General features: G+C 36.6%; 1 protein-coding gene across 1 annotated transcript; it reads right to left on the bottom strand.

The window, feature by feature from the left end:
* Window positions 1–3,797: 3,797 nt before the first annotated feature.
* LOC136849857 (histidine ammonia-lyase-like) lies at window positions 3,798–17,821 on the bottom strand. Its single transcript, XM_067123340.1, has 15 exons — window positions 17,574–17,821; window positions 13,929–14,117; window positions 13,502–13,568; window positions 12,997–13,099; window positions 11,197–11,269; window positions 10,438–10,504; window positions 9,172–9,335; window positions 7,862–8,001; window positions 7,449–7,644; window positions 7,046–7,141; window positions 6,388–6,527; window positions 5,248–5,392; window positions 5,024–5,110; window positions 4,333–4,445; window positions 3,798–4,019 (listed from the first exon to the last, which is right to left on the bottom strand). The coding sequence occupies exons 1-15, from the start codon at window positions 17,626–17,628 to the stop codon at window positions 3,813–3,815; spliced, it is 1,842 nt and encodes a 613-aa protein (XP_066979441.1). The 5' UTR covers window positions 17,629–17,821; the 3' UTR covers window positions 3,798–3,812.
* Between the last annotated feature and the right edge of the window lie 5,196 nt (window positions 17,822–23,017).

Below are 23,017 nucleotides of genomic sequence, written 5' to 3'. Positions count from 1 at the left end.
GTGTCTCCTCAAAAATGATGCATATCCTCCGGAGATAATGAGAATGAAGCATTCCTGGTTCCACATACTTTCGAAACATGAACACTTGTTTGTACCTTTCTCTCAACGTTCGCATCTCTCTCTCGGAGCTCAGAAGGTACGATATTGGGTAACTGTATTCAGGAACAATGACCATTGAGACAGTTAGCGTAATCGCTGGCAAGTCCAGTTTACTAATTGTGACTTGGAAAGGCCTCCAGATTTGGGAAATTATTAGTACGAGAGAGAGAGAGAGATTAAAGAAACTTGTTCTTGAAATCATGTACATGGCTATTCCTAAACTTGGAAAACGTTCAAGTCAAAACTGAAAAAGCTTTTCAAGAGATGAGGATTAGCTGGTTCAAGGCCCAAACATTGTATCTATTGTAGTTTTAACAAAAAATGTCATATTTACAATTAAACAGAGTTATTTCCAGAATCTTGATTTCAAAAGCCATCTTCAGAAGAAACTGAAAGAACTTTGATGTTTGTCTATTCCATTGCTCAAATATGAAGGGCAACAAGAAAACTGCATTAGACATGAAAATCCACACTATATAAAGTAAATTTTGATATTTGTTAATGAGAAAACAGGCGCTTTAAAGACGCTGTTTATCTTTACATGTAATACAATTTTTAAAAATATGATACTTTTTTACGTTTAAAACAGATTATTTATTTTCTATTGTAATATTATTACTAGTTATATGCACATTTCCTAAACATAGGTTTTTTTATATTATTTTTGTTGACTACGGAAATTGATAATTTTGAACAGGTAAAGTTTATTGACAGACCTTAAAATTTCAGGAGGGATTAACAACTTCAACTCTATGTACAGGAGACATACAGTTCATAAGTGCTTGCACAGAACTAGTGTCGAGTACATCAAGAATATCTGCAGATCCTCTTGCTTATTTCAACATTAAAGCATATTTTGAATCGCTTTCGTTTGTGACCACAATATTTAAACTTTTGGCAAAGTTATGAACATCTTTTGAAATTTGATTTCTGGAGTCCATTTTATAAAATTCAGAAATTAAAGGTCAATGTCGAGGTTTAATTTTTATTTGTTAAGTCTTGGTAGTGATTGAGTCTGAAAGAATTAGTTAGGTCTTAAATGTCGCAGCTGAATTAATGCTTGATGAGAGTTACAGATGTAACAGAATAAATCAACTGGCTGTTGAACGTTCAGAGTTGTATGATCATGAAAAATCTTTAATTACAGATAGATTTTGCAACTGAAAACTTAACGATGTTGAGGTGCTAAAAATACAGAGGATTATTCAAAGTGTTGAGTAAAATTACTGGAGTCCCATGAATCCCCTTTGAAAAAACATGATTGGATATCCCAGATAACACCTGTGATGATGGGGACATTCCAGGTCTAAAGGCAAATTAAACTAAGACATTAATTGTTTGTTCTGGTGATATTTTCCTTATCATCTCTCCTGTTCTTCAGGTAGCTTGTTATCAGTACTCTGTGAAGATTTATGTAGGGATTTTCATTTCGATATCTCATAGCCCCGTAAGATTTTATTTTCAAGAATTTTCCTTTTGTCCGTGTAGATTCTCATTGAATTTCCACCTTTTGTAAGATTTTCTAGTGTCTTCCTGTTGTAATATTTTCTTTTGGCAATGTCCAGCTCCTTTGTAATATTTTCTCTTTGATGTCTCCTGGTAAGCAATGTCAAAGCATTGTCTTACTTGATACTTGAATAATTTCTATTCAATGTCTATATTTATATTTTTTGTAACATTTTCTATCATATATCTAACCTCTTGAATATTTTCTTTGAGTGTCTCTCCTTGTAATTGTCTTTTCAGTAACATCTGTGCTTTTTATAAGACTATCAGTGGCAATTCCATTGTAATATTTGTTATAATGAGGGCTGTTTTAATATTTGCTATCATCAGTAACCCTAATTTATAGCATTGAGTTATTGAATATCTGGAAGCTTATTTGAAATGTTCATGAATATCTCTCTCCTGGTTTAATCTGAGTTATCAGATTTCCATTTTTTATATGCTTGATATTTTCTCTAGATATTTTTTTGACAATATCTTGTTTAAAACAACAGGCATATTGATACTGCCTCCGTTCAAATGTTTTATAGTAGTCGGTATCTGTCCCAAGTTAATTTTTCTATAAATTTCAGCTGGTAGACCTCATTTAGTATAATGACGTGGAGGAATATCTCCCATTTCACGTTTTCTTATCACTCAATTATTAAATATTTCCTACTCAATTTTGGTGCTTTAAAAATGAAATGCATCTGGGACTCCCATTTTCAAATTAAATTTATGCTAACAATATGCTCTTCTCACACTTCTTCTGCTAGAACCCTGCAATATATATACAGGTGAAATTATATAAAAATGATGTGCGGAACAGATTGAACACAACTAAATGGCATTTGTTGACATTCGGAATGGATCACCAAACGCTTGCGTAATTTTATGCAAATACTCCCTGAACCAGTCATGATTCACACAGCTCAAAGTCATTACATAAGGTATTTTTTTTATTTTTCCAGCATTCAGCTTGCTGCTTACATAACCCTCGCCGCTGGGTTTTTCGATCTCTCATGAATTGCCGGAGAATTTAATATAAGTTGGTCATATGAGGCGTCTCAACGCCTCTCGGTGGTCCCATTCCCGTAAAGCTCAAAAACGCCAGAAAATTACGCGGGTCTTTTCTTTTTTCTACTCGAAACTTTAATTTTCAACTTACAGACACCATACCAAATGAAAAATGCCATCTTATGAATGGAAAAGAAATAACAAACTAGCATAAAGTTTATTAGCGCTGGTAACCTTTGAGGTCTTTCAGCGCTGGAAAGGAATTTTTACTAAATAGGTTTGAAAGCTGCCTAATAAGAGGAAACCCTTACAAATTGCATTATTATGAAACTAAAATTAAAGTGTCTGTACAAGGTAAGAATATGAATATGAATGGAACAAACAGAAAAAGAAAAAATGCAATAGTTGAAGGGACAGCTTGAGAACTCGCTTGTAATGCCCTGTTCACCCAGTGAGAGCTACCAGACACTGATGGCGTAACTTCTTCAGCTTACTCATTCCATGAAAAAAAAATACAGTGTCATAGTACAAACTTTAACACTGCCACTGTATTTTTAATTGTTGTGTAAATGCGTGTGTGTGTGTGTGTGGTGTGATTGTAAATGTGTCTATACACTCAAGTATCATAAAATTAATGTCAACCAAAGTTTATTATTTAAACAAATAATATTAATAATAGTTTGAGCTCATAGGCAGACAGGAGACCATAGATATTTGTGTTTGAAAGATAAAATGGCAGATAGGGAATGATTATAAATGTGATTAATATAGTATAAGCCTACTTACAGATAGTACAAAACTATTTTGTGGTATAGCAAATGAGCCAGACTTGGCAGATAGAGAAAATATAGAGATGCATAAAAAGTATTGGGCTGGACTGAGAATTTATCTCAGAGATGTTTGTTTAGCCTGGGAAGAAGAATAAACAAAGTAACGGAGTTATTGTCCATGAACTGACTGAAAGACACATTCATCATCTTCTGATGTACCTAGTAACGAAAGTGGCAATGAGTTCAATATGATGCTAAAATAATCCAGATCTGAGTCCTTCAGGAGTAAAAATACGCGGCGTCCAAATTTTGGGGCTTCCTGATTATTTGGTTTTCCATTGCGCTGTGAAAAAATAATATTAAAATGATCAGGAAGGTCACGTAACGAATATGTCTGGTAAGTTTCATCCAACTGTTTTCTTTCGTTCAGGAGGTATCCTTTTATGGAAAATATCCTATTACACACACGGACAAGATTCCTGCATCGTCAGTAAGGACGAAGGAACAGCCAACGTACCTGATGACGGAGCGGACGACCTTGATTACCGCTTCCAGCGGCGTGGTCGTTTTCATCGGCCGCAGGAACTCGATGGCTTGGCAAGCCGTCAACAGTTCTATGCCGACCACTCTCTCCACGTTTTCCACAACCTGTTCAGGAAAAGTTGTGGCTTGAAGAGTGTGAAAACAAGCCCGAATAATCGCTCCTTAACTGTTACACAGCTCTGATTTGGTTGTGGTTATTTATTAACTAATGTTTTTCATATAAACACTCCTTAACTTGTATAAAAAATCATCTTTTGTAACGAAGTTCGTAGCAAAACCAAACATCGGTCTAAAAACCCTCGGTTATTGAAGACGGTACATCTGTTCTCCCCGTTTCAAAAGCAAACTATTGGTGGGAAATCATGATTAATCTTCCCTTCAACTTCATAAACAAATGGTAGGCTTATGGTAGGCTTACCGTGAGAGCTTTTCTAGCAGCGAAACCCCCCATGGAGACATGATCCTCCGTTCCAGCCGAAGTGGTCAGGGAATCCACGCTTGCGGGGTGACATAACACCTTATTTTCGGACACTGCAATGAGCAAACAGCACAGTTAATTTCGTACCAAGTTTATTTCACGTGTGGTTTCACTAAGTGTCAGAGTTTCCGTAAGTGCAGTGGCCTTATGCAGGTTGGTGACGATGTAAACAATTAGTTTTGCCTTTGGTTTTGTTATTTTCTGTATCGAAGTAAATTATTGTCTTTTGGTATACGACAGTAAACACAAAAGAAACTAAGTCTGAGAGTTACTTGGCCATATTTAGTAAACCTATAGAATGCCTACAAGAAGAAGAAGAAGAAGAAGAAGAAGAAGAAGAAGAAGAAGAAGAAGAAGAAGAAGAAGAAGAGAGAGAGAGAGAGAGAGAGAGAGAGAGAGATTATCACTGACTATGGTTAGCATCAGGAGCTGTAGTAGATCTAATAGCTGTATAAGCTTACCTAAGCAATTTGGCCATAAACGGTAAATCTTTAGAATGCCTACAAGGTTTAAAAGAAGAAGAAGAAGAAGAAGAAGAAGAAGAGAGAGAGAGAGAGAGAGAGAGAGAGAGAGAGAGAGAGAGAGAGAAATTATCACTGACTGTGGCTTAGCAACAGATGTATAAACTCACCTAAGGCAGCAGCCGTGCAGTGAGCCAACATCAGACCTGAATTGAAGCCGCCTTCTTTCACTAAAAATGCCGGGAGCTCGCTCAAAGCTGAAAATAGCGGCACAAGACGTGCGTTATTCTGCACCCTAGTCTCATAAATCATCGGTTCTAATTTAACAAATATATTTGTTGACATATTTAAATTTCCAAGCCCCCTTTTCCTGCGGATATTGCCAGAGTCCTACCTGGGTTGACGAGACGCTCTGTCCTCCTCTCAGACATAGAGGCAATTTCGTGAATGGCTATGGCTAGGTAATCAGCCGCTTTGGCTGGATATTCCCCGTGGAAGTTCCCTGAGCTAATGATCTCGCCTCGGTCCGTCAGTACTATCTGGAATGTAAGAAATGCGTGAACTCATTAAATAATGCATTACAGTGAATTAGAGAACGCTCTCTGGGCAGCAAATCTCTCCGGACTTTACGATGGCCGTGTCTATTCAAAAGCTTTCTCGGAGATTACAGGCGCCAAGCAAGGCCGATTATGAGCTCATTATGAGAGAGAGAGAGAGAGAGAGAGAGAGAGAGAGAGAGAGTACGCTTTCCCCAATATAAAGTCTAGATAAAGTCATCAAACTACCAAGTTGGCCTACACGATTCACTTCTTGGTAAAACTAGGAGTTAAAGGATGCGAATTAAATCTTTCCTATTTAAAGACAAAGTGTTGTCTGTCGTATTTTATTGCTCTTGTTTCTGCTTCTTCGATGTTCCCTTTGAAATCACTTATTCGCTTCATTTGAATTATCTCGGATGGATACAAAACATCCCACTGACACAATATTACCCAAGTAACAAGCGTACACGTTTCATAGTAATGTCTCCGGGTTCTGTTGGCAATACCGGGATTAAGATAAAAATATCTGACGATGAGGGAAAGGCCTAACGTTTCTATTTCGACCTTATCTTCCTATTACTTTGATTCCCTGAACACAGTGGCATGAATCGCAACTATTCGGCTTAGTGATGGCACCAAAATGAGTATCCTAGAATAGAAATTAACTCAGAAAGCAATTGTGATTAGTACCAGTTGTCGTTGTTGCTCTATGCTGACATAATATACCGGAAGTTAAATGGATAACGGTTTTGGGTGTGTGACAGGAGAATCGAATTTCATGGGCTACTCATTTGATAAGGGCTCCGTTGCCTGCCCAGATTTGATAAGGGCTTTGTTGCTTACCCAGACGGTTTTGCAATCAAATGAGGCGTAACTCAGCTCTTGCGTAACATCAAGGACAATTCTACACATGAAACCCTGCGCTTAACTACAATTTAAAGATCCAGAATGATATCATTAGGTAATGAACAGCAAAACTGGACGAATTCCCTCACCGGATTATCGGTGGCCGAGTTCATCTCGTCAGTGATAATCCCTCGCACAAAGTACAGAGTATCGTGGACGACACCGTGCACTTGAGGGCAACAGCGCAGCGTATAGGCGTCCTGAACTCGATTACAGAAGCGGTGAGATTCTGTGGAGAGAGACAAGCAGATGATAGTTGCATTATTTCTTCTCTTGACAAAAAAAAAAAAAAAAATGAGGTAATTTCGTTGACAGGCGATTGGTAACTGTTCAAGTACTTTCTATATTGTAGGACGGTACTATAGGGTTACGGAAACGTACAGCAATTCGTTAGTTCGTCTCTGGCTAAGTTACATAAAGAAAATTTAACATTTATCCAGTTTACCTTAGTAGCTGAGCCCCATACAGCTGAAGTAAGGTGTTTTCACAGTCATTTATCTCTTTAAGGGATGTTAGGTCCTTTAACTTACTAAAACCTAACATTTTTTATCAAATCTACAACATTTTTACCTTTACTGAACCTCTTCAGAGACATTAGCCTAAGAGGTGTGACCCAGGATTAGGCTGACGTCCCTGAAACGAATTTGATCACGTTCTAACCATATATTGCTACGAAAAATAGGTTTATAAAAGAAACTATTGGTTTTTAATGGAAATCAATAGCAAAACACAGAACAACTCATTTACCTGCAATTTCCGAAGGGTAGGTGTCGCTGTGAAGTAGTGCACGGAGTCTCCGGGCCACTTCGTTTTGACCTTTATGGGGTCTTAATTTATGGACGTCTGGGAGAAAATATCTGGTATTAAATAAACTACAAAATCAAACAGATATCGGGAAAGCATCCTTTCCTACGCTTTTGCCAACGATAAGGGTAAAACACTGAAGTACTGTAAGAGAAAATGAATCAGTTCCTTTTATCTATGTATGCTAAAATGACCAATTTCAGCTCTAAGTACTGCATTTTGAAGTCACCTCTTACAGATTGATTTAAGAATCTTATATACGTCATTGGAACTGCCTTTAGTTTTTATAAAAACTGCATGAAACATGTGGCATGTGAGACTAACACAAACAGACCCCAAGGCTCACCACTGTCAAAGGCTTTGGAGGTTCCTTTGAGAACCTCCACAGTAAGAGCAGCTACGACATCTGCCTGGCGAGCAATGGTCTCCGCTCTCTCCAAAGCTTCAGCTGTGATGGATGTAATCAGTTGCGTTCCATTAATGAGGGCGATGCCTTCCTTTGGCCCCAACACAGCCGGTGTGAGGCCATGAGCTTCCAGAACCTTAAAACCAGATTGTTTGTTTAAATATAAATATTCTATAGAAATGATCAGTGTCTTCATGTACCAGTATCAGTGACCAGGGGATTGCCCTTCAGTTGCACAAGCAACGATGAAGGGATTTCTACAAGTTTTTCCATTGAGAATGAGCCCATTGTTTTTTGCCAAAATATAAAAAAAATCCTGCAAAATTGCTCAGGGCATACAACTCAATACTCACATATTTGGCATCGCCCCAGCCAGTTTCAGGGCTCCACATCTTGCCCTCTCCAAGTATGCCCAGAGCCAGGTGAGAAAGGGGTGCCAAATCTCCAGATGCCCCAACCGTACCTTTCTCCGGCACCCAGGGCAAACAGGAAGCTGTGGAGATAGAATTAGCAAAGAGCAATTTGATTATTTATGTTTTATCATTAAATTTAGATTCTGGTATCAGTCATGGCATAATTTCCATAGCAATTTATTTTTATTTCATCTAATGGAAGGTGGGTAATGATAATATTTTATTAATTAATTTGATAGTCACTGAAACTTTTGTAATTTTTTGTGAAACCTTAAGTCTCCTGGGAAATTAAGAATCTCATTATAAATTGTATGGAAAGAAAGAGTCCTCGAATCTTATAAAAAACGATTCCTATATAAAACCGTCTCTACAGGTGAGTCTATTTAGCGCTCTAAAAGTTTAGAGGTGATAGAGGTCCAGTATTTCAATGTCGAAGACCTCCCAATTTTTTTTTTTTTTTTGTGGTTTTTATTCAGTTTTCTAGATTTATTATTTATTTACAGTCCCTTCATCAAAAAAAACCTGGAGAAAACAACTTAAATATGTGCAAAGGGAAATTAGAATATAATTCATAAGGAAATTTCAAACGTTGAAGATTCAAGTTTGCTTAAATATTCACGCATATATATGTATATATATATATATATATATATATATATATATGTTATATATATATATATATATATATATATATATATATATATATATATATATATATAAAGAGGACAGCAATCTTTTCATTCGAATAAAATATAGTTGCTCGTTCCAATGACCCCTTGGTGAAACAGAATTTCAAATATTTTTGGGAGACTAAACTTTTCAACTCTGTTTTAGCTCGCTCCTTTCCTAATTCAATTTCACCTCCTTTATTCCCCTGGATTAATCGTTCTGGTTTAAAACTGGTATTAGGTTTGATCTATGATGTTTAAATTTAATCAAGAGTGATTTAATATATATATATATATATATATATATATATATATATATATATATATATATATATTTATATATATATATATATATATATATATATATATATATATATATATATATATATATAAAAACCAAGAAAAGAGCCTGTTCGTGAAAGCACATGCAAATAATAAATATTAGAAGTGGAAAGAAAAGACGAGGCAAATACGACTTATTGCTCAAACACGGAAAAACAAGAGCCTGCTCTTAAAAACACAATTGTATACTAAATAAATATTAAGAAAAGAGAGAGAAATAGACAAGCAAATACGACTTACCGTTAAAAGCGTCGATCATCTTTTTCAGAACGGTTAGAGACACTCCCGAATTCCCCTTGGCCAAGATGTTGATCCTGAGGGCTAACAGCATCCTCGTTTTACTCGGGGATAAGGGATCGCCTACGCCAGCAGCGTGGGATCGAATCAGATTCCACTGAAGCTCACTGAAAACATAGGCCTATAAGACTAACTTGAAAGCGGAGGAGCTCATTAAATGATATTTAACTCAACTGAGGTTCACTGGAAAATAGGCCTATAAGTCTAACTTGAAAGCGGAGGAGCTCATTAAATGACATTTAACTCAACTGAAGCTCACTGGAAACATAGGCCTATAGGTCTAACTTAGAATCAAAGGAACTCATTCAATTAAATTTCATTCAACCGAGGCTCACTGAAAGCATAGGCTTGTAAGTCTAACTTATAAGGGAAGAAACTCATTACAGTCTCTCGGGAATGAGATTTCAATCATCTCGAGCCGATGGCATCAGATTTAATTTAAAGACAAACTGAAGAAGAGTGCTACTAGAATCAGATTCCATTAAATAGGTCTAAAACTGGGAGGTGAATATTTTGTCATTATCAAGATTTTAAATTCTAATTTAGTTATACAACACAGTAAACATTTGGTCGAATAATTTTACCGAACCTGTTTGTGCCAGCTTTGAGTTGGCAGTGGGAATGTGACGGAGCCAAAATAACCGTTGAATAGTTATAGTCAATATTTATAAGAAAATCACCAAAATTTGTAACGTATTGCGGTACTGCAGTCAAATTTGATATGGGCGCACGTTAAATTCAAATTTTTAAAATACTTTACAGACATTAAACTGCTATAGACCAGTCTGATAACCGACTGCTAAAGTAGAAAGTAGTCCTAATGACTGTTTAATTGCTTGAAGCCTATTCAGACAGAGCTTCCTAGGAAGCAAGAATAAGATCGAACTGAAATTCATAAGAAATTTAGTTTAGATAAAAGAATCAAGTTTCTACAATCAAATTAGCAAGGCTTTTACAAATCAAAATGAGCCTAAAGATCCTAGCCTATAAAAATCTACAACAGAACTGGATTCAAATGAAGTCGCCTAAAAACTCAAGACATTAATAACGACAATCAAATCCATTAAATCAAATTTGAATGAAGCTGAAATGTTAGGTGTAACCAAAAAGCTTCAAGGAAGAATGGCCTCATCATATGAACTTGGAGGGAAATACAGTTAATAATTATTGTTTGTAGATGATTTTTATCCAGTTGGGATTTAGACTTACTACAGCTGACTCTGGGGAATCGTCTTTCGCGCGAACTTTCCAAATCCGGTTGTAACTCCGTAAACAACTGAAAAAAGAAAATGATTTTGAGATTGATATAGGCCTATATTTCACTAAAAAAAATGTTAAATTCCAACGGGCCTATGACAGTAATCCTAAAATAAGAGCATTTGGTGTAGACAGAACTGAAATTCGAAAGAATTAGGACAGTAATCCTAAAATAAAGGTATTTGGTATAGACAGCATAGTTTTGCCAAAGCCTCATAATCATAATTCTGAAACTAATATGCTTCTGGCTAGTTAAGCATCTATACCGAAAGGTATTTTCATATTCGTGCGTGTTAGCAGGATATTTCAAGAACGCGAGAAGAGAACTTGGTGAAAATTGATAAATATATTCATTAGGTAACTCCAGACCAGTTTCTCCTGGGGAAATTGACCTAGGAATCATATGGTTTCCATGGCGATAACTGTCATCTTGTTAACTCGTTCTTGAGATATTCTGCTATCGCTCGCGCGCACACACACACACAAACGTGGTTGTCTAGAAGTTTGAATGCGTAAAAACTGAACTGCATAATATTATTCAAAGACCGGTTTATCTCTTGAAGATAAACAGGTAAATCTCGTTTCTTTGGCGCAAAGGACGCAGGTAAACACGCACACAGTTATATAATCGTATATCCAAGTACTGACCAGATCTAATGCTATCGTACATATCGGCCTGATAGACCATCGGTCTATAGTCTTTATACTGACCTTTCTTCTCTCGGACGATGTCTTCAACGAGCTTTCTTGCTGCCGTCACGGCTTCCTCGGCCTCCGCGCTAAGCTGCAAAAGAGACCGAAAGACTGAAAAAGAGATGGACGATCGAAAAAGCGCCCTGAGATTGAAAGAGACCGAAGATTGACCCTAAATAAGAACAGTTACTGAAAGTTTCGTCAGCCGCAGCGCAGCTCGTAACTTAGCCCATGATAGGTTGGTTATTATTATTATTATTATAATATTATTATTTACAATATAAACCCCTGTTCATACGGAAGAAGCCTACTATGGCTACTGACGAAATTCAAGCTTCCAAAGAGTATGGCGGGAACAGACCTGTCGCCAAAACTAATAGGCCCATCCACGAGCAAGAGCCCGTGCTGGCACACTGGTTATAAAGGAAAAAAAAAAAGATTAATCTAGACTGACTATTTGATTGACTGACTGGCTTACAGACAGACACCAAGTCCTCTCCTAACTTAATGGGGCAGGATGAAAGCTGACTGATGCCCTAGACTTTCACCGAAAATGGTTTACCTAGACCTATAGGCCAATTCTTTTGTCTGACTTACACGATGTTAAGTCATAGTGAATTATATGAAGAGTGATGTAATGTATACTATTATTGTATAAGTGTTTTTCAATTACTGTTAATGGTGCGGGAGGTGGGGGGAGTGGGGGGAGGGGGGAAAACTAAGCATGTGCTCATTGTGTAACTGGTTTTTCCAGTTAGGATCGTCCATTGGTCTCACATGCTCATTAAAACCGGAAGTACACAAGGGTGTCCAGTGCAGTTTGCTGTCGAGGCAATAAAGAAACAAGTAAATAATGCGCCGAAGTTCTCCGGTGCAGTCGAGTTTTCTGTACAGCGTATAATCAAGGCCAGCGAAAATAGATCTATCTTTCCGCCCGGTGGTAGCCTATCCTATATCGTTGGCAGAAGACGATTATGGCTAACTTTAATCTTAAATAAAATAAAAACTACTGAGGCTAAAGGGCTGCAATTTGGTATGTTTGATGATTGGAGGGTGGGTGATCAGCATACACATTTGCAGCCCTCTAGCCTCAGTAGTTTTTAAAGTTGAGAGTAACTTCAACAGATTAAATAGTTATGTAATTCTAATAGTTTTGAAATATTGATATATCGTTGTAGTTAAATAAATCGAAAGAAATTAAATTATTTTGAGTTAATTAAGGATTAGACAGTTTCTGAAGACTGAAGACCTAAACGATTTTGAAAAATTCAAAGACTGAAATACATTCAAATGATGAAAAAGAAATCGCAATTTTAAGAATTATAAATTATGATCTTTTTTTCTAATTATTCAAGAATTATCATAGACTTCAGAAATGGAGATTTTTGGGTAGATCAATATGATTAATTCCAAGAGTAACAGTTAGTGCCGCCAGTGCGCCTCGTGCGGTGCACTGCAGGCATTACTTAAGGTTCTTTGCGGCGTGCCTTAGGCCCAAAGCTGCAACCCCTTTCGTTTCGTTAACTCCTCTCCTATTCTCTTTCCTCCATCTTACTTTCCTCAACCCTCTCCTAACAATTGATTCATATTGCTTCAACTGCGAGGTTTTCCTCCTGTTGCACCTTTCAAACCTTTTACTGTCCATTACCGTCTCAGCGCTGAATGACCTCATAGGCCCCAGTGCCTGGCCTCTGGCCTAAATTCTATATTCAATTCAGTTCTTATCAGATAGGCCTACTCTAGATTACTTCTGTCCATCTGACTCTCCAATTTCTTTAGGGCCATATAAAAATTATAACCATAGTAACAACAACCTACCTTTATCCTATAAGCGCCTTTCCCAAGGGCGGTAAGGTCCTCGGGAGTGAGGGACGCGCCGTCTAGTGTGAGGTACTCTTCAGGAGGCTTGTACTTCCCTGGTCTGTGGTCATACTTCTGCAGTTAAGGAAAATCTCCCGGAAATTCTGAACGTATTTTCGTCCTACAGGAAGTCTTGATAGGGTTGCTATAAATTGATATAGATCTTTTTAAAGGATATATGTGGTTTTAATTTCAATCGAGGTTGTTATACCACATACTATACAGTAGTATCTAGCTAATTTAAGGCAAGATTAACTTTATATATATACTGTATATATATATATGTGTGTGTGTGTGTGTGTGTGTGTGTGTGTGTGTTTGGAAGCTAAAGAGAGAGAGAGAGAGAGAGAGAGAGAGAGAGAGAGAGAGAGAGGGAGAGAGAGCGTGCGACACATCAGGTAAGTGGCGCAGCGCGCGCCGGGGAATTTGACGTGCTACTGGTAGTACAACTCAAAAAGGATACATCTGTTCGGATATATAGGTGATCTCCGCTTTTTCCGTCACTGGGTTCGGCCGGTCAGTCTCCAGAACTGTCGGAGAGGAATATATATTTATAAAATAACAAAGACTTGCTAAAGTACTGTAGGCATTACCTAAGGTTCTTCGCACCGCCCCTTCGGCCCCTAGCTATGACCCCTTAAGCTCGTAGCTTCCTTGGGAGAAACTTCCCAAATAAAACTTCAGGGAGTATCGACCAAAACTTCGAAATAACGAAATAAAAAAAATAGAATTAAATATAGTACAAATGTTCGCGTTTTTTCCAGCAGCATCCGATCATTAAAAAAAAAACAGAACCAGATAAATTATGCTCAAAACTTCCTATAGATAAACTTCCCAAAGAAAATTTCAGAGAATTCATCCAAACTTCCTTTCATTCACACAAAACTTACCTACGGAGACGAAGTCGTTGTCGTCCAACACATCACACACGAAATCGGACGGATCCAAGATGGCGCCCCCTTGCGTTCGTCTCACGCTGGCCACCTTCTCGTCCTTGTTCGGAAAGTGTGTGGGCGGCTTCAGCTTCAGGTACCGGCGAAGGGCCTCTTCCCCAAGCCACGACACGGTCTCTTTCCCTCCTGAAGAAGTGAAGGAGATAAATTTCGAGATTTTTTATCAACTTATTTGCGTGTATGCGTCTAACACCCTGTGTTTCCAAACCTTGGGATATGCCGTGACCTTTTACCTAGCTTTGCCCCTTCATTGGAGTTCCCTTTCTTTTTCCTTACCTTTCTCTCTTTTCCTCCTGAAGAAGTTAGAAAGATCAATTTCATTTTTTTTAATGATTTGAGTATCTTTGTCTACCCACCCTGTTTTCAAACCTTGGGGTATGCCGTGACCTTTGACCTAGCTATGCACCTCTGTCGGAGTTCCCTTTCTTTTTCCTTCCCTTTTTCTCTTTCCCTCCTGAAGAAGTTAGAAAGATCAATTTAAATGTTTGCTATGATTATGGTATCTGCGTCTACCACCTTGTGTTTTCAACCCTTGGGGTATGCCTTGACCTTTGACCTAGCTTTGCCCCTTTTTTTTTGAGTTCCCTTTCTTGTTCCTTCCCTTTTTCTCTTTCCCTCCTGAAGAAGTTAGAAAGATCAATTTCAATTTTTTCTATGATTATGGTATCTGCGTCTACCTCAGCTGGAATCCTCCTTAACCATGTGAGGATTGAGAAAAATTAAATAAAAAAAACCTAAAGGAAACAAAAGAGTGTCACACTTCATTCGTCATTCAGTAAATCAAGTTGTGTTTTTTAATAACCTGTTAATATTCGTTCTTTACAACTTTTTGTTCTCTCTCTCTCTCTCTCTCTCTCTCTCTCTCTCTCTCTCTCTCTCTCTCTCTCGCCTGTTAATATTCCTATTAGTCACTAGCCTGAGACGTTCCACCTGGAGGCGTTATTTACAACTTTTTGCTCTCTCTCTCTCTCTCTCTCTCTCTCTCTCTCTCTCTCTCTCTCTCTATCTCTCTCTTAAAAAATTAGTCACTAGCCTGAGACGTTCCACCTGGAGGAGTTCTTTGCAACTTTTTGCTCCTCTCTCTCTCTCTCTCTCTCTCTCTCTCTCTCTCTCTCTCTCTCTCTCTCTCTCACCTGTTAATATTCCTATGTTTTGCATTTATTTTTTTGCTCAAGCAGGAGATTCAGGATAACTAAAGTTTACGAGGAACGCAAACCAGAATATCGATTTTAATCTTTGCGCTGATTAATTTTCGAACACTGCCTACTCTTCTGGAATCCCAGATTATTAACGGTTGATTGTATTCAGAAGGCGTCTTTTTATGACGGGTTTGAGGTTGTATAAAATGTATATATATATATATATATATATATATATATATATATATATATATATATATATATATATATATATATATATATGTGTGTGTGTGTGTGTGTGTGTGTGTGCGCGTGTAGTAGTGTATATTCTGTATCTATGTGTACGGGTTTGAGGTTATAAATAATAATATATATATATATATATATATATATATATATATATATATATATATATGTGTGTGTGTGTGTGTGTGTGTGTGTGTGCGCGTAGTGTGTGCATTCTGTATATACATCTGTACAGGTTTAAGGTTATAAAAAATAAAAAGATAATATATATGTGTGTGTAGTGTGTGTGTAATCATGTATATATTATGTTTGTAATGGGCTAAAGAATATAATAATAAAAATAATAAATATATATATATATATATATATATATATATATATATATATATATATATATATATATATATATACATATATACAGTATGTGTGTCTGTGTCTGTATATATATATATATATATATATATATATATATATGTGTGTGTGTGTGTGTATGTGTGTGTGTGTGTGTGTGCGTGCTAAAAACGAAACAAAAATTTTGTAAAGAACGTAACGCAGCCTAGCCACTGAATGACGTCATCCAGTGAACCGATCGTGATTACTTACGGAAATTTTAAAAAATGGCTGAAAATATAGTAAACACGGCATGTTGACACTCCGTCTCAATAACCGATCTTCTTTTGCAACCGTCAATGCAAGAGATAAACAAACAGGAAGAAGAAGAAGAAGAAGAAGAAGAAGAAGAAGAAGAAGAAGAAGAAGAAGAAGAAGAAGAAGAAGAAGAAGAAGAAGAAACTATTCATTTTGCAACACTAAAGGCGAAGAAATCCGCTTTCAATTGGATACATTGATTTTCACATTGCATTATGGATGTTGCTACTATTCCACACAGAGCCTCCGCCTCTTTGTGAAAATACTCTTGTGAAACTCCTTGATAAGTCAAAGCACAAGCGAGTTTAAATGCATACATGCATGCATGCATACATACATACATACATACACAAACATATATATATATATATTTTATATATATATATATATATATATATATATATATATATTATATATATATAATATATACTGTATATATAATATATATAAGATATACATATATATATATATATATATATATATATATATATATATATATATATATATATATATAATGGCAACCTGTAGGTTACTTTCATCAAATATATAAAGCAATCTATTTTAACTCCTTAATGGCTGAGAACTGCTATTTGTAATATTATTTAAACATACCTCTTCCACGTGGTAAATACAAAGATATCTTATAATTATTATTATTATTATTATTATTATTATTATTATTATTATTATTATTATTATCATTTAGAAGATGAAACCTATTCGTATGGAACAAGTCCACCAAAGGGGCCAATGACTTGAAATTCAAGCTTCCAAAGAACATCATTCCTTTAGGAAGGAGTAAGAGGAGGTAAAGAGGAATGCAAAAAGGAGAGGTACAACTTATTAAAAAGGAAAAAAAATAAGTGAATAAGTTAACAAACAGATAAAAGTGTATTAAAATGCGAGGAGAATAGCATTAGGATGGTAATGCATTGCACCTTCGCTTGAACTTCTGGAGTTCCAATTGCACGACTCGCTATAAATAGAAATAACTAAACACAGGTTACAAAGAAACGCAATAATAAAAAAAAAAACATGCACAGCGAGAACGTCATGACATAATTTGGTCACCATCAGCCCGACGATTCTCGAGGTCGTTGGAACAACATCGGTTTCAGTGAGGTTGCTGGCCCCATGCCCTTTTCTTGATCTCAGCAGGGGCTAGTACCTCTTTCATTTCTATGTCGACTCGTACGTGAAAGGTCGGGAAAGGAACCGCGGACCTTGTGAATGCAAGCCCTGTATTCTATTATTTAGGTAAAATTATTGTTATCATTGAGAATGGGAACTACATTCATACGGAACGAGCCCACCACAGGGGCCATTGACTTGAAATTCAAGCTACTAATGAATATCAAGGCGTTCATCAGAAACAAGTAACAGAAGGCAATGGGAAATGCAGAAAGAATGGCTCACTTATTAAGAAAGAAAACAAAATTAACAAATCCATAAATAAACAGAAAAAATTTAAGTAAATTAGTAATATACAAGTATTGCACTAGGAGGGAAGAAATGGACTGGCAGGAATTTTTATTTTCGAGAACTTTACCTGACTTGCACGGCACCTGGAACCACTCCCCGCGCACGCGTACCGAGAGTTTCATCTTGAGTCACTCCTTGTTTAAGAAAATGCAAATATTCCTGATTCGTCAGTCACGTCCCTTTGAAATCTGTCTCTCTCTCTCTCTCCTTCGGGCTGAGTCAGTGAGACAGGTATTCCTCTATACCCTGTCTCTCTCAGTGACTGTAGTGGTTCCTGTGACTTCAGGAGACTGACTAACTAGAAGTGTAAGCTTTCTTCTGACATCCGGATGACGGAGGCGGAGACGATGGGAATCCCCCCCCCCCCCCTCCACCCCTTAATTCGTCACTATCAGTCAAGAGGACCAATCAGGAATCGAGTTCGCCCATTAGCCGAAAGGTGGTCTCGACCAGGCGCCGTTTTCTATGGTCAGTGGAATGACTGACCATTTATTAACTTTTAGAGTACAGGGCCGGATTGGTAGCTGAAGGAGGAGGGGTGGGAGAGCATTAACTTGAGAGAGAGGTGACATCTCCACTTTCCTAATTATTCATCTCCCCACCCCCGCCCCCGGGAGGCGTCCAAAGGTGCCCTTCGGTGTGGCGTGTAGGTGCTCTGCTTTGGCGTACTGTGGGCATACCGTCCGGTAAAATCTCGTGCCCCGAGACGTCATCTAACCTTATTTGAGATATTGAACTCTCTCTCTCTCTCTCTCTCTCTCTCTCTCTCTCTCTCTCTCTCTCTCAATATTACTTCTTCCAAATTTCAGAATTCACAGGCAATTTTCCAGAAGAACATTTAACCAAGAGTTGACGCATATGTGAGTCACTCTTTATGCACAAACATAAACAAAAACAACAAAGCAAGGAATAAACAGGTAACTGACATGGCTATGAAATGAAAAGAAGAAAGACCACCACACACATATATACACAATATCCTTTTAAAAAAAATTTTAAAAAAACCATTTGACTTTGAACAGAAAGGCGAGAATTCTGGCCAGTGAGGAACAAGTTTACAAACCTGAGGAAGAACTCGACGAAGCAAAGCTGGGATACCTTCCTGATTATGAGCGTATAGACCCGGTTGTTTTATATTTTTTTTATTATCTTCCTAACCATGCCACTGAACTGCCGGACCTTAATTAGTACAAAGTTGGTGCAAGCGCTTCTGCGTTGCACAAGCAACCGAGCAGACGAGAGGCCCATTTCGTAGTTGTCTATTTATTGCTTTCTTCTTTCTATATTTCCCGTTACCTTCTGCTGTGATTTTCAAATGAACACCATAATATTCTCTGGAAGCTTGAATTTCAAGTCAGTCGCCCCTGTAAGCTTGTCTCGTATGAATAAGGGTTTGTCTTCCGAATAATAATAATAATAATAATAATAATAATAATAATAATAATAATAATAATAATAATAGCTTCCTATTTCTCTTTTGCAATTTATTCTGTACCTGTTTTTTTTTTCTTACTGGGCTACTTTCCTAACTGTTGCACAATACATACTGCAACTACGGTTGTAGTATGGCTTACAATAATAATAATAATAATAATAATAATACCGTGTTAAAGGGATAGACAAAAATTAAGGAAAGAGAAAGTTTAAATTGTTGGAAATCCAGTTTCCTCTTCAGAAATCTCGTGCGCATGCGCTCGCTCACTCGTCGCGACTTGGTTGCCGATATATAAGAATGTGATAAATTATCAAATTATTAATGTGCTGACCTATTCTCATGCAGTATTCTTCTTCCCTACTTCTTCTTAATTCTTCCTTTCTTTCCTTAATTATACGCAATTTATATTATAGGTATTCGTATCATTCCTATTCCAGATTTCGTTCCAAAAAGTCGTATATAAGAAAAGTTCCTCTGTCAAATAACCGAGTTGGTCTAACTCACTTTGCTTATCATATAACCAGTAGACATTCAGATATGAGACTGTTTCACTGTTGTTGTAATACACTAAAACAACAACATTGGGCTCCTGCTCTCGGGGCCAGCCTTGTTTATGACGGTTCAGTACCAGTTCAGGACGGATTAACCCGTATCAGCTCACGTCTCTCGTTGAACCTGACGACTTGAAAAATCTGGTTTGTTGCGGTTACGCTGCTTATCTGCTTCTATTCTGCTGCTAATCTTCTGCTTATCTGCTGGTATCCTAGGAGCCGTTAATCCTTGTCGTAAGTGGGGAAGGTTAGGTATCTACCTGCGTTCCCATCGGCCCCAGGGGTAAGTGGATTCTCAGTTTCTCCAAAAGCAGTAGTTCAATGAGGTTTTTATTTATCTATTAATTTGTTCATTCATCTGTTTTTTTAATAAGTGGTCTCTCTTTATGTATTTCCCATTTTTACCTTCCGTTGCTTCCTTCGAATGAACACCTTCATATTCTTTGGAAGCTTGAAGAATTCCAAGTCAGTGGCCCCTTGTGGTGGGTTTGTTCCATATGAATAGGGTTCATCTTTTGAATAATAATAATAATAATAATAATAATAATAATAATAATAATAATAATAATAATAATAATAACCTTTTTAGAATATCATTAATAATTTTAATAATAATAGTAATAATGATAATAATAATATTAGTAACCTTTTTAGAATAATAATAATAATAATAATAATAATAATAATAATAATAATAATAATAATAACAACGGCTGGCGTCACACGCCCGGCCTCCACGCTCCACGCCCAGAATTAACGGCCCACTGGTTAACCGCAATTAACCAGAATGGTCAAGCACTCGGGAGATCAAGGAAGAACCTAAAATCAATAATCTGTCTGTTTATGAACTTCTGATTTAGTTTCGTTTTCCTTTGGCGATGAGAGCAGTCGTCCCCTTAAGTGTTCAGGATTTTAAGTGCATTCTTGACGACGGCCCATATGTATATATACGTTATAGGCCTGATTTTCGAGGCCTATACTTTATTTAAGTCTCTGTTTTAAGAAGAGAAGTTGGTGTCTCGCTTTACCCGAGATATGTATGATAGCGTGAGCCGTCTTGATGTGCCAGCTGATCTCTCGTCCTCATATCCTAAGTTATTCTTTGCCCCCTAACTAAATTCTACTGAGGTCTACTGGAATGAGATACTAGATTACAAAACTAAAAAAACTTTATTGACAAAAAAATAACGAAAATAACTTCAAATAAGTTACGAAGAATGAAATCGAATGATTCAACGTAGCTATGAAAATCTTCTGAATAAGGTCCAAAGCATAGACACCCAATTATTTAAGGAAATACAGAAATAACTCATCTGATTAAATGTCACACCACTCCCTTCCTTGAAGAGGAACGTGGAGACAAACAGGAAGAAAGGAAGGAATACCTGTGAGAGAAAAGCGTTATATTAAAAACCAGAAAATGTTAGAAAAATGCAGAAACACAAGATTTACGCTTAGCAAAGGATAAAGTCTTACTCAGAGTCTGTAAGAAAATCTAAAATGCTTCGTGAGTTGTACTCACTTCACAAAAGTCCTCTGGAACCCAGACTCCATCTGCGTGCTTCCCTTTGACAAAGATCACATATTAACGATACTCAGAACGGATCGTACTGCCCACTCATTCTGTGAAACATTCCCATTATATGGGTCTTGCAACGCACATATGAACACACTCTCGTGACATCGTTCGAGTTCGAGGTACGATGAGACACGCCTTCTGTAAAACAAGGCGTCACGAGGTACTTGGCCACACACATACTTACACACTCCACTGTGATGTTCTCGTCAAATCCGGATCTATAACCGGGTAAAACTTCTCGAAGGTTCTTTTGATGACTCTGCAATCATTCATGCACACGTGTGTTGTAACCAAGGGTCTCTGAGAACGTTGACTTTATCTGAAGGCGGAAAAACACGCATATACACACACACACACATGCACACACACACATATATATATATATATATATATATATATATATATATATATATATATATATATATATATATATAGAAGAGAGAGAGAGTCTCAGTAATTGGGCGGCTACTTGAAATCTTAGCTTAATGGTGAATCATTCTTTATTAACGAGCTTTCAGGCAGTAAAACCTTATCATCAGGCTGAAAAAACCGACAAAGATGACTTCATGGAATACAATGAAATGAATTGTCATAATAAATCTTCAGCAAAAATACTAACCGCATATATAAAACGAACAGTTTTTATGTTTGTGTTCGCTTTTAATTTTTCGTTATCTAGCGTCTCAACCTTTTTTAGGTTGTATTTACTGTTCGTTTTACATATGTGGTTATACTGTAGTACTTTTGCTGAAGATTTATTATGACAATTCATTTCATTGTAATTTCATTGGTTCTCATCCCTGTCATTTTTTTTCAGCCTGATGATGAGTTTTTATACCTGAAAGCCTGTTTAATAAAGAATGTTCTTCCGGTCTTGGCAATATTATTCTTCATTAAGTTATATAATATATATATATATATATATATATATATATATATATATATATATATATATACATATATATATATATACATATATATATATATATACATATATATATATATATATATATATATATATATATATATATACATATATATATATATATATATATATATATATATATATATATATATATATATATATATATATATATTTTATATAAGAAGGCCCATAAAACACTATTTAAACGTTGAAACCATATATTTAAGGCACTAGCTTCTGTGCCTTGTTCAAATATTACACTGTGTATTACAGGAAAAGACATTCATATATATATATATATATATATATATATATATATATATATATATATATATATATATATATACAGGTCACGTTTTACCAGATACCTAAGTAATTGTATAGTTTATAATGCTCCTTTAACTTCTCGAATTCTTCACACTTTTTGATACGCTTGTCACTACGAAGCCTTAGATCCAAATAGAGGGCATGGAGAAATTCTGACGTCCGCAGAAAGATTCGAAGCCAAACGAGGTCACGTTACCCACCTAACTACAAGGTCAAGTCGGTAATGTGGCCTCATACTGATGCTTTCGGATGTGGGTTCGAATCTTGCTACGGACGTCAGAATTTCTTCATATTCTTCCACTTGGATATGAGGCCTTGTAGTGACAAGCGTATCTAAAAAAGTTTGAAGAATTCTAAAAAAGCTAAGAGGGCATTGTGATTATCTAAAATTACATATACCAAGATTTACAGTCAAGAAAAGGGTATCATTATGCCAAACCTTTGCACTATACTGCCCTAAACTGGAAAACTGCAGTATCTGCAAAATTTTCGAAATTGAGATATGCCACCTATTAGGCTCGTGAAACACTGATACGCAAGTTACTGCAGTTTCAGAATGATTCTTCCGTGCTTTATCCAGGGGGTCCCATTTGCTGAATCTGCAAAATCAGTAGTAAGGCCAGGGAAAACTGCACTTATCTACCATTTTTCTCAATTTCGTATTTTTGCAGATACTGCAGTCTTCCAATTCAGG

This window comes from Macrobrachium rosenbergii, chromosome 21 (assembly GCF_040412425.1).
Source record: "Macrobrachium rosenbergii isolate ZJJX-2024 chromosome 21, ASM4041242v1, whole genome shotgun sequence".
In the NCBI taxonomy this organism is placed as follows: domain Eukaryota; kingdom Metazoa; phylum Arthropoda; class Malacostraca; order Decapoda; family Palaemonidae; genus Macrobrachium; species Macrobrachium rosenbergii.
Note: the sequence above shows the minus strand (reverse complement) of the source record. Positions and strands in the feature narration are given on the sequence as shown.

What these genes read in the sequence shown, in the direction of transcription:
- LOC136849857 (XM_067123340.1), bottom strand. Translation starts at nt 17,628, where the DNA reads ATGAAACTCTCGGTACGCGTGCGCGGGGAGTGGTTCCAGGTGCCGTGC. An exon ending in CCAGGTGCCGTGCAAGTCAG is followed by an intron (nt 14,118 to 17,573) that starts GTAAAGTTCTCG and finishes TCACTTCTTCAG; the next exon opens with GAGGGAAAGAGACCGTGTCG. An exon ending in ACTCGGCCACCGATAATCCG is followed by an intron (nt 5,393 to 6,387) that starts GTGAGGGAATTC and finishes CTTACATTCCAG; the next exon opens with ATAGTACTGACGGACCGAGG.